The sequence below is a fragment of the Drosophila pseudoobscura genome, chromosome X, assembly GCF_009870125.1.
Source record: "Drosophila pseudoobscura strain MV-25-SWS-2005 chromosome X, UCI_Dpse_MV25, whole genome shotgun sequence".
In the NCBI taxonomy this organism is placed as follows: Eukaryota; Metazoa; Arthropoda; class Insecta; order Diptera; family Drosophilidae; genus Drosophila; species Drosophila pseudoobscura.
In genome coordinates, this window is record NC_046683.1 from 18,931,216 (window position 1) to 18,943,145 (window position 11,930).

At 46.9% G+C, this 11,930-nt stretch overlaps 1 protein-coding gene across 2 annotated transcripts; it reads right to left on the reverse strand.

The window, feature by feature from the left end:
* Positions 1-335: 335 nt before the first annotated feature.
* Positions 336-1,146, reverse strand: LOC6899268 (la-related protein 7-like). Of its 2 annotated transcripts, none has more exons than XM_033383470.1 (2): positions 668-1,146; positions 336-607 (listed from the first exon to the last, which is right to left on the reverse strand). In XM_033383470.1, the coding sequence occupies exons 1-2, from the start codon at positions 683-685 to the stop codon at positions 398-400; spliced, it is 228 nt and encodes a 75-aa protein (XP_033239361.1). In that variant the 5' UTR covers positions 686-1,146; the 3' UTR covers positions 336-397. The 2 variants fall into 2 exon arrangements, with proteins under 2 accessions (XP_033239361.1, XP_033239360.1); XM_033383469.1 differs by having other exon boundaries at positions 336-603; positions 668-1,143.
* Between the last annotated feature and the right edge of the window lie 10,784 nt (positions 1,147-11,930).

An 11,930-nucleotide genomic window follows, 5' to 3' on the forward strand; every position in this document is an offset into this window, starting at 1 on the left:
TCACGCTCAGACTGATTTTCTGTCTCTCTAGCACACACTCTTTGTCGTCTCGCTAGGCTGGTGTTCCAGCTTGAGACGCTTAATGTCATGCTGATCTTCCTCCTTGGCCCTGCACGAGGCAAGGTCTCTCTTGCGACCCCGCTTGTTGGCATCCTCCATCCTCCATCAACATTTTTGGCCTGCTGTTGTTGCTGCTGAAATGAGCGAACGCTAGCCAAAACGGCTGGGTCTGTGTCAAGGGATAGGACACCCTGGACCTGGGCAAAGGCTTTTACCGCATTCTCCAGGGCACTGCTGCGTTCGAACTCGATGAAGGCAAACTCCTTGATCTTCTTGGTGCCTGGGTAGTGAGGCAGCGATACATAGGCCACAGGGCCATAGCGACTGAAGACTTCCTTCAGCCTTCAGCCGGCAGGGCCTCCACATACAGCGTCTTGTCATTGACGTCGCGCTGGTCGGGCATCTTGATCTTGCGGCGTACCTTCAGGGCGCTCTCATCCAACTCCAGCAGCTGGCAGTTGTTTAATGCCTTGGCTATCTGCTTTACATCCTCGGCGAGGGGCTTCATTTTGTTGAACGTGAGAAAGATCTCCAGGGGAACATCTAGTTAGAAGTTTTCAGAATTTAATGGATGCTATAAAAGCGTTTTTTGTGCTGTGCCACTTACACGGATCCTGGTCCACATAGCGCCGCAGGAAGCGATCTTTAGTCAGATTCGCATCGCCAAAATAAAACTCCATTTGGCTGCGAATCGAATTGTACAAATGCCGTTTGCGTTTGCGACCACCGGCGGCGGCATCTCTTTTGGCCGGCTCACTTGACTCTGCATCAGTTTCCTTGGCATCCTGTTCGATTTGGCCGTGGGGGTACTTTCTCTGCCTTGGAGGTAGGCTCCTGGCCCTCGCTCTTATCACTGGCTGTGACTTTGGCTGCCATTAAATAAAATACAAAATATTTTTGTATGCGAGGCGATTTGGATTTTAGTCTGGTCAGGCAACGCAGATGTCAGTAGTTTTTGCAAGCGGCAAACAGATGCGAATGTAAAGTACACTGTACGGCAGCAACAACCATATAATCGTGTCTTTATTCAAAATTGAAATAAGCTAAAGACCTTAATAAACATTTATATACAGTGTGACCGCGGACTTATCGATTAAATATACCGTCCGACACTCAGACCGAAACATACCGTCTCATTTAAAAAATATACCGTAAATAGACTGATGAGTTCAAGTTCTATATATTGGCTTAATTTTAACACTAGTTTTTATTGGATTTCTATATAACGTTAAAAGAGAAAATTAATAGATTGATGAGATTTACCTAATATACCATTATATACCGATATACCGTAAATATACCGTTGGCTCAATTTTGGCCTCAGGACTACCGGATCAGTGGGACTCCCAACCATCTGGCAGCGCTGCGCAGCTGTCAATTGTTTTGGCGGGCAGAAACAAAATGAGAACATTAGGTGTGTTGTACAATGCGCCGCAATAGGCAGCAACAACAAAACGTAAATAAAGCGATACCAATTAAATAGGAATTTTGTTTAATCAATATAATAACCTGGACCGCAGCTTTCGGCAAAGCATTAAGCAATAGTTAACTTCTGGGTATGTGTTTTGTGAATAAAAGCAAAGACTATAAAATATATTGTATAAAATATAGTGTATTGTATAGTCTTTGATAAAAGTGAATCGTGTGTTAAAACTAGGGTCCGCACCTAATGGCAAGCCAGGCAAAAGCAAAATCAAAGCAGAGCCGAAGGAAAAGAGGAAGCATCCGAACCAAACAAGCGTTTATTTTACACTTTGGCGAATATATCGAGTGCGGCAAGCATGTGCCGTTGAGCAGCAGACATGGAATCATTTGTTTTGCACTCGGATGTGGCTCGTCTGGTATTGGGTAATTACTGTTTACTGTTTACATCCGTAAAACGAAAATCTGTTGCATCCACAATATTGCAGATTTGAGAAAACTAAAAACGCAGAATCATAGATAATGACCATATCTATTAGATTGCTGAATCTGGATCAGATCAGATCATTTTTATAGCCAAAAGGAACAAATCAATTTGCAGTGGCTACGCAGCGCCCGACGTCACGCTCAGACTGATTTTCTGTCTCTCTCGCACGCACTCTTTGTCGTGTCGTTTAATATTAGCGGCGTCTGCCGGAGGAGAGCCATACTGACTTAGTATCGGGTATAACCGTAGAGTTGCGGTGTCCGCAGCAACTCACAACGTTCCCCCTCGTCTTTTATTTGTTATTGATACATAAAAGCAGTAGTAACGTAGTTTCAATAAATACAAATATATATATTTACATAAATAACACAAATAAATGCTGAGATTTATTTTGAGCGAAATATAATATATAAAAATTAATATAATATATTAATTTATTATTTTTTAAATTTATTTTCAAAAAGAAAATTTTAGCGCAGGGTGTAGCTTTGTGGTCCTTTGACAAGGATATGCAATAATATTGGCGAACATTCTAACACAGAAGCCGTAAATTCCTGTTGAGTTTTATTTTAAGCGAAAAAAATAAAAATCATTGATAATCATTATTTTTGAGTTTTATTTTTTTTGATAAAGAATAATGATTAATCCTCAAAAATAATGATTATCTGTGAAGAAAATCGTAAAAAATCAAAAGTTTACAAATCATGGCGGCAATGGAGAGATTGTACAAAAATAAAGATTTTGGTGTGAATAATGTTTTCTAGGTCCATTAAAAATAAGAGATTTTTTTATTAAAAAAAAAAATTATTATTTACGGTCCCTGGTTCTAAATCTTCCAAACTGTTTGCTCCTGTAAGCATATCATCAACGTAAAAGTCACTTTTTATAAATTGTGATGCAATAGGATGGGACTCAGCATAAACGTCCTTTCCTCAATCCCAACTATGTTTTCTGCCCCCGTCCCGTGAAAAATTGGCAAATCTCTAAGCACGCTCCTTGTTCCGTAGCCATTAAATTGGACGTACAGCGCGGATCCGGTTCTGAACTCCCGACCCCATAAGGGCGGGAGTCAACCCTCGCATGGCCTCCCTGCTTCCATAGACAACCATGGGATCATAACGCGACTGTACAACAGACAAGGACAACGGCTTACGAGTTGGGACCCAACAAAATGAGTAAAAATAACACACCCATAACGACGAACGAATCAGAAGGCTTCAATAAAAGCAAAAAAATGGCGAGAACGCCAACTGGCGAGCGGACCGACGCCCCGCTGCCGGCCCACGCTGGCCCGGAGCAGCACCAAAAAGCCCAGGGCAGCACAGCGCTGCGCGATCTAGGACGAGAGATCACGCAGCTAGTGGAGATGCTCGAGGATGGCAAGAGGCGATCCATACACCAACCCATTCGGGACTCGATGGAGAGTATAAGGGTGCTGTATGAGCTGGTTGCTATCCAGCTGCACGACGAAGGAGCTAAGGCGGTGATCAGGACCCACCAGTCTTCCCAAACGTCACCAATTTTTAGACCTCTCCCGGAGCCTAAGAGGAAACTGCAGGCTGCAGGTGCACCAACACACCGGACAAAGAGGGCCAAGGCAGCGGTCGAGGTCCAGACCACACCAGGAGTAGCAGTTGAAAAGGACGCCCACACTGAAAGGGAGAGAAAGGAGCCGGAGGAGACCCCATTCCTGACGGTGATCAACCGGCGCAGAAGGAAGAGGCCGCAAAAGCCGACTGGAGCGCTCGCGGACAAGACGCGACCATATGCCATCGTCATTGCCACCAAAGGTGAAAAGACCTATGCAGAGATACTGCGCAAGGTGAGGACGGACGAGACCCTGCTAGGACTCGGTGATGCGGTCGCCAGGATCAGGAGGACCCAAAAAGGAGAGCTACTGATACAGCTCAACAAGTCGGGAGAGGAGATGGAGAAGTTTAAAAGCCTGGTAGCCAATACGCTGAAGGAGCACGCAGAGGTCCGTAGCCTGTCGCACCGGGTGACCGTAGAGTGCAAGGATCTGGACGAAATAACCACCACGGCACCACAGTTTGGGCATATGGCACGACAGTGCAGTAGCAAAGTAGACAGGTCCAAGCTGTGTAGAAGATGTGGAAAGGAGAACCACCTGGCAAAGGACTGTAGCCTGGAACCACAGTACATGCTCTGCAAGGGAACGAGCGCAGACTGGAAGCACGTGGCCGGCAGCGTTAGATGCCCCCTGTTTAGGAACGCCCTGACTAACAGATCAGCATGAGGTGTGTTGCAGCAGACGATCGTAATTACCCCATCTTAGCGCGTGCGATGTTGTGAGCAGAGCTTTTGCTCTCACACGCCGCGCTCTTGTACTGCTCTCTGCGCATGCAAGATCGGCTCGGCGGTGGAGTCGGGGAGTGATTGCTATCTCTGGCTGCGACGAGTCCAATAAATGCTTTAAAATCGAGCACTTGTTTTATTTGGTCATAAAATTACCTGACAATTTAAAGTAAAAAACCGCAACTAGAGCCCGCTGGACCGGAGTCATCGGTTTTTTATTCTGTTGCGAATAGAGCTCTAGCTGGCTGGTTTTGTGCGACAAATTTGATTCATCTTTAATCAACAAAAAAGAAAAGGAAAGTGTTCGGCTAATCTATGCCGAATTCTCAGGTATTTAGTGCGAAAAAAAACTGAGTGCTAGAACCAAGCCACCATTTTGTGAGCTGTGTTTCTCTATTTGGGCACTGGTCTCAATTTTTGGCACCTCGTTGAATTGGAATACCAATTAAATAAAACACAAAGTAATAAAATAAACCAAAGTGAACAGCCAGCAACATAAAATACTTATTATATGCGGAATATTGGTGAATTGAAGAGAAGTGCAAATTGATGAGGGTTTACGGTACTTGCTAATCAGACGCTCCGCTCATTGCCGCTGGTTTCAATTCTCGAGTGAAAAGGAAAGGGAAATTGTTACCAGGGAAGGAGGTTCAAAAGAAAGAGGGGGTCCAAAAGTCCTGCAAAAGTTAGCAACAGCAATGCAAAGACACGATAGGGTGATGGGCGATCTAAGGCGTGTGAGAACGGAGGAAAAAACTATTTCGTTCGATTCTCTTCAAATTAAATGCAGACTCGAGCTGATCGAAAATTATTGGGGAAAGTTGATGGATATACAGGCAGACGTGGATTGTTTAAATCCCAACAACGATCTCTGAGCATCGTTCGAGGATATGTGTGTTACCACAAAGGCTCTGTACATGTCTGCACTTAAAGAACCCGAAACTCAGCGAATACAAAGGAGGGATAGGAGTAGCCAGCGTCATTCATCACATCTGCCTAAAATGAATCTCCCCAAGTTCAGTGGAAAACATGCTGAATTTAAAAACTTTATAAGTCTTTTCGAGAGTTTGGTGCATAACGACCCAATATTATCAAATGTGGAAAAATTCAACCACTTACTGTCGTGTCTCGTTGACGATGCATTGGGAACAGTGAAGGCGTTTCAGATCTGTGCAGAAAATTATGAGAAGGTTCTTGCTACCGCTGTTGTAAAGGTGCAAGATCGGTCCGGACAATTTCAGTATGCACGGGCACTTCTAGATTCCGGCTCCCAGATTAATTTTATATCCGAGGATCTAGCCCAGCGCTTACGATTGCGCCGTGATGATTTGTGCTTTAATATCACAACTGTTGGAAAAAACTCGGTCGTCATAAAGCCAAGATTCATTCTGTCCAATCTCGTATCAACGATCACAACTTTGATTCCGATTTTTGGGTGTTAAGGTGTGTTAAGGTGTTATAAAGTTTTGAAATTCAGCATGTTTTCCACTGAACTTGGGGAGATTCATTTTAGGCAGATGTGATGAATGACGCTGGCTACTCCTATCCCTCCTTTGTATTCGCTGAGTTTCGGGTTCTTTAAGTGCAGACATGTACAGAGCCTTTGTGGTAACACACATATCCTCGAACGATGCTCAGAGATCGTTGTTGGGATTTAAACAATCCACGTCTGCCTGTATATCCATCAACTTTCCCCAATAATTTTCGATCAGCTCGAGTCTGCATTTAATTTGAAGAGAATCGAACGAAATAGTTTTTTCCTCCGTTCTCACACGCCTTAGATCGCCCATCACCCTATCGTGTCTTTGCATTGCTGTTGCTAACTTTTGCAGGACTTTTGGACCCCCTCTTTCTTTTGAACCTCCTTCCCTGGTAACAATTTCCCTTTCCTTTTCACTCGAGAATTGAAACCAGCGGCAATGAGCGGAGCGTCTGATTAGCAAGTACCGTAAACCCTCATCAATTTGCACTTCTCTTCAATTCACCAATATTCCGCATATAATAAGTATTTTATGTTGCTGGCTGTTCACTTTGGTTTATTTTATTACTTTGTGTTTTATTTAATTGGTATTCCAATTCAACGAGGTGCCAAAAATTGAGACCAGTGCCCAAATAGAGAAACACAGCGCACAAAATGGTGGCTTGGTTCTAGCACTCAGTTTTTTTTCGCACTAAATACATGAGAATTCGGCATAGATTAGCCGAACACTTTCCTTTTCTTTTTTGTTGATTAAAGGTGAATCAAATTTGTCGCACAAAACCAGCCAGCTAGAGCTCTATTCGCAACAGAAAAAAAAACCGATGACTCCGGTCCAGCGGGCTCTAGTTACGGTTTTTATACCCGATACTCAAAATGAGTATTGGGGTATATTAGATTTGTGGTAAAAGTGGATGTGTGTAACGTCCAGAAGGAATCGTTTCCGACCCCATAAAGTATATATATTCTTGATCGGCATCAATAGCCGAGTCGATTGAGCCATGTCTGTCTGTCTGTCTGTCCGTCTGTCCGTCCGTCCGTCTGTCCGTCCCCTTCAGCGCCTAATGCTCAAAGACTATAAGAGCTAGAGCAACGATGTTTTGGATCCAGACTTCTGTGATATGTCACTGCTCCAAAAATATTTCAAAACTTTGCCCCGCCCACTTCCGCTCCCACAAAGGGCGAAAATCTGTGGCATCCACAATTTCGACGATACGAGAAAACTAAAAACGCAGAATCGTAGAAGATGACTATATCTTCTAGAGTGCAAAATCTGAAGCAGATCGTATAATTATTACAGCCAGAATCACGAAAACAATTTCACTCTTTCTCGCTCTGTCTCACTCTAACACACAGGTTTCATGGTCGGTTTTGCCAATTGCAAAATATGAGTTCAAGGATCTCAGAACCTATAAAAGCCAGAGCAACCAAATTTGGTATCCACACTCCTGTGATATCGGACCTTGACCGTTTCCTGTCCAAATTTCGCCACACCCCCTTCCGCCCCCGCAAAGGACGAAAATCTGAGGCAACCACAAATCTCAGAGACTATTAAGGCTAGAGTAACCAAATTTGGTACACACACTCCTTTAAGATGTCACTATAAAACGTATATCTCAGAATTTCGCCCCACCCCCATCCGCCCCCACAAAGGACGAAAATCTGTTGCATCCACAATATTGCAGATTTGAGAAAACTAAAAACGCAGAATCATAGATAATGACCATATCGATTAGATTGCTGAATCTGGATCAGATCAGATCATTTTTATAGCCAAAAGGAACAAATCAATTTGCAGTGGCTACGCAGCGCCCGACGTCACGCTCAGACTGATTTTCTGTCTCTCTCGCACGCACTCTTTGTCGTGTCGTTAAATATTAGCGGCGTCTGCCGGAGGAGAGCCATACTGACTTAGTATCGGGTATAACCGTAGAGTTGCGGTGTCCGCAGCAACTCACAACGTTCCCCCTCGTTTACTTTAAATTGTCAGGTAATTTTATGACCAAATAAAACAAGTGCTCGACTTTAAAGCATTTATTGGACTCGTCGCGGCCAGAAATAGCAATCACTCCCCGACTCCACCGCCGAGCCGATCTTGCATGCGCAGAGAGCAGTACAAGAGCGCGGCGTGTGAGAGCAAAAGCTCTGTTCACAACATCGCACGCGCTAAGATGGGGTAATTACGATCGTCTGCTTCAACATACCTCATGCTGATCTGTTAGTCAGGGCGTTCCTAAACAGGGGGCATCTAACGCTGCCGGCCACGTGCTTCCAGTCTGCGCTCGCACTGTCGTGCCATATGCCCAAACTCGAGACATCTGAAGCATTTGGTGACGCCGATTCGCTCACGCAATCTGCATCTTACCCAGTCTACTTTTAGGACTCCTATTTTCAGAGCCTTCTGGGCGCTCTACGCTGGCAGCCTGATTGTGGCCTTCTGGGTTCCGCCGTATGCCTTTCGCAGCTGGATGTCATCCGCAGACAGCTCCGCCAATTCCAACTGGCTTCTCAGAGCTTCGCATATATCCTCCGTGGTGGTTATTTCGTCCAGATCCTTGCACTCTACGGTCACCCGGTGCGACAGGCTACGGACCTCTGCGTGCTCCTTCAGCGTGTTGGCTACCAGGCTTTTAAACGTCTCCATCTCCTCTCCCGACTTGTTGAGCTGTATCAGTAGCTCTCCTTTTTGGGGCCTCCTGATCCTGGCGACCGCATCACCGAGTCCTAGCAGGGTCTCGTCCGTCCTCACCTTGCGCAGTATCTCTGCATAGGTCTTTTCACCTTTGGTGGCAATGACGATGGCATATGGTCGCGTCTTGCCCGCGAGCGCTCCAGTCGGCTTTTGCGGCCTCTTCCTTCTGCGCCGGTTGATCACCGTCAGGAATGGGGTCTCCTCCGGCTCCTTTCTCTCCCTTTCAGTGTGGGCGTCCTTTTCAACTGCTACTCCTGGTGTGGTCTGGACCTCGACCGCTGCCTTGGCCCTCTTTGTCCGGTGTGTTGGTGCACCTGCAGCCTGCAGTTTCCTCTTAGGCTCCGGGAGAGGTCTAAAAATTGGTGACGTTTGGGAAGACTGGTGGGTCCTGATCACCGCCTTAGCTCCTTCGTCGTGCAGCTGGATAGCAACCAGCTCATACAGCACCCTTATACTCTCCATCGAGTCCCGCATGGGTTGGTGTATGGATCGCCTCTTGCCATCCTCGAGCATCTCTACTAGCTGCGTGATCTCTCGTCCTAGATCGCGCAGCGCTGTGCTGCCCTGGGCTTTTTGGTGCTGCTCCGGGCCAGCGTGGGCCGGCAGCGGGGCGTCGGTCCGCTCGCCAGTTGGCGTTCTCGCCATTTTTTTGCTTTTATTGAAGCCTTCTGATTCGTTCGTCGTTATGGGTGTGTTATTTTTACTCATTTTGTTGGGTCCCAACTCGTAAGCCGTTGTCCTTGTCTGTTGTACAGTCGCGTTATGGTTGTCTATGCAAGCAGGGAGGCCATGCGAAGGTTGACTCCCGCCCTTATAAGTTCGGGAGTTCAGAACCGGATCCGCGCTGTACGTCCAATTTAATGGCTACGCAACAAGGAGCGTGCTTAGAGATTTGACAATTTTTCACGGGACGGGGGCAGCATTAACCTAGCAGCCATTTCGGCGGGGTTTCATTCCGCGTACTAAAGTGCTAGAATGCTGGCTTCCGTCAGCCCTGTGGTCATCAATCCAAAAAAGGGGGGTCCAGTTCCTATCCTAAGTTTTTACTGGTCTCCGTCTTAGTCGCCTTCTGGTATTAGCTAGGTGTTTCACAGGTGTGTTAAACCTATCCGGGGGATACTTGGCATGTGCCGGCAGTTACGAGTTGCTTTAGTGCTCTTTAGAGGGAGATCCTTTCCGAGCAGAACATCCCCGTGTCTTCTTAGTCGCCTCATACGACAAGCTATGACATGCTGTGGTGGTATTCTACTGCCCGCTCACCACACGGGTTTTTTTTTTTTTCCATGGATACGCCACGGTGGGTGAGAATCTCTAAGAGACGCGACCGGCCCGTACCAGTCAACGAACTGGACTACCCCTTCGGGGCTTCCCAGCTAAACTCACCACCACGCACACCTGCACACTTCACTCCCCGCGGGATCACCGCAAAGTATTACTTCGCGGGGATGGGTTGCCTACTTAGGAACTCTCCTCTTCGCGTCGCTCCCTTTCGCATCTTCTCAGATCGCTCTGGATGGCTATTAGGGTGTTGCTAACGCGCTGCCAGTTCTCGTCGGACTCCGTCCTGAACGCCATTAGCTCCTCTGGTCGTGGGAAATACTCTGCACTTGAGCGGTACCTCGTGCAGTGGTAGATCACATGCTCCGGATCCTCGCTCTCATTCCAACACTCAGGACACTCGGGAGTATCCTCGTGTTTGAACATATGCAGATACCTCCTGTATCCTCCGTGACCCGTCAGGAATTGGGTGAGGTGGTAGTTCATCTCTCCGCTTCTCCACCCTATCCATGACTCAATGTCCGGGACTATTCTATGGGTCCACCGTCCATTTGTGGCCGTGTCCCATCTTGCCTGCCATTTTTCTATCGACGCCCGCCTTTCCGACGCACGGATGGTCTCTAGCGATGCATTAGTTCGCATCCCTGCGCGCGCTTCATATACATGCGTCATCTCGAGCGCTAGTATATCCACCGGTATCAAGGCTGCGAGGACCAGGGCTGCGTTATCCGACATCGTCCTATATCCAGACACTACTCGAAGAGCGCAGAGCCGATATGGCACTGACATCTTTCTTCTAAGACTCATGTTGCCGGATAGGGCTGAAGACCACACCGGCGCAGCGTACAGTAGGATCGAGGCCACTACTCTCGCCAGGAGTAAGCGTCGAACTGCCTTGGGTCCACCAATATTGGGGAGCATCCTTGCGAGTGCTGCCTGCATCCAGGAGGCTTTTTGACTCACGTACTCGATGTGGGCCCGGTAGTTCAATCGGTTATCCAGCACCACGCCTAGGTACCGGATTGACTCCTGCGACTTAATAGTCGCATTACCCACGCGAAACGTCGCGTACTCCACCTTCTTCCGACTCGTGATGAGTACAGCCTCCGTTTTGTGGCCAGTCAGGTCCAATCCCGCGTTTTCCATCCAGTTTGATACGATCCGGATTGCCTCGTTGGCCGTCGCCTCGACATCTCGGAGCTCTTTGGCTACCACGACCAGGGCGAGATCGTCAGCGAAACCGACAAGCGTGCATCCCTGCGGGTGCTGGAGTCTCAGGACTTATTTCCTTTGGGCAGAAGTATTAACCGCTGCACTTTACACTGCTCTGGAAACACTCCTTCCCGTAAGCATTTGTTGAACGTGTCAACAAATACATCTGGTCTGGTGGTTGCTCCAAGCTTCAATGCCTTGTTTGGGATACCATCCGGTCCTGGTGCCTTTTTATCCCCAATTCTCCTGGTAGCCGCTATCACCTCCTCAACAGAAATCTGTTGCCACAGCTCGGAGTCTTGGCTCGAGTCGCTCTCCTCCCTATATGGGTACTGTGGGAATAGGGCCTCCACGATGCTACGAAGCAGGATCGGGCAGGTCACATCCAGTGTTGACTGGCTCCTTACCCTCTTGGCTCCTTACCCTCTTTGACGAATCCACATCGAGCGGCGGGGTCTCGACGCCCCAGATCGCGGCCTTCCAGCACTTACTTTGTGCCCAACCGCTGCCTGGCACCGGTTTGTATGGATCGCATACGATGACCACGTCCGGTTTCCTCTCCCTGGCGTCTTGGCTCAGTAGTGCCTGTGCCGACTCGCAGTGGTTAAGGTTCAGCTGCATGCACCTCATCCTATCCTCTTTGCAAGTGCCTGTCTGTAGTGTATTGACACTCAGACTTAAGCACGCGTTGTCTTCAAGATTCTCTTTATTCTATATCCCTTGGATGGTGTGACCGTATATAGATATTAATATAATACCTAACACGCCTCTCCTTAGATGTTTAATATACATGTCATTTACAAATCTATTTTCTTATAACAATTTGATTTGTGTACTTAATCTAATTAGCGTATATAAAATTTATGTGATTTCGTATTTTTCTTTCTTCTTAATCTATTTAGTATTTGTTTCAGTGTTTAATTTGTACATAATTTGATTTCATAATTCCTTTCTTTATATTATTTTATTGTTAAATACGCTTTACT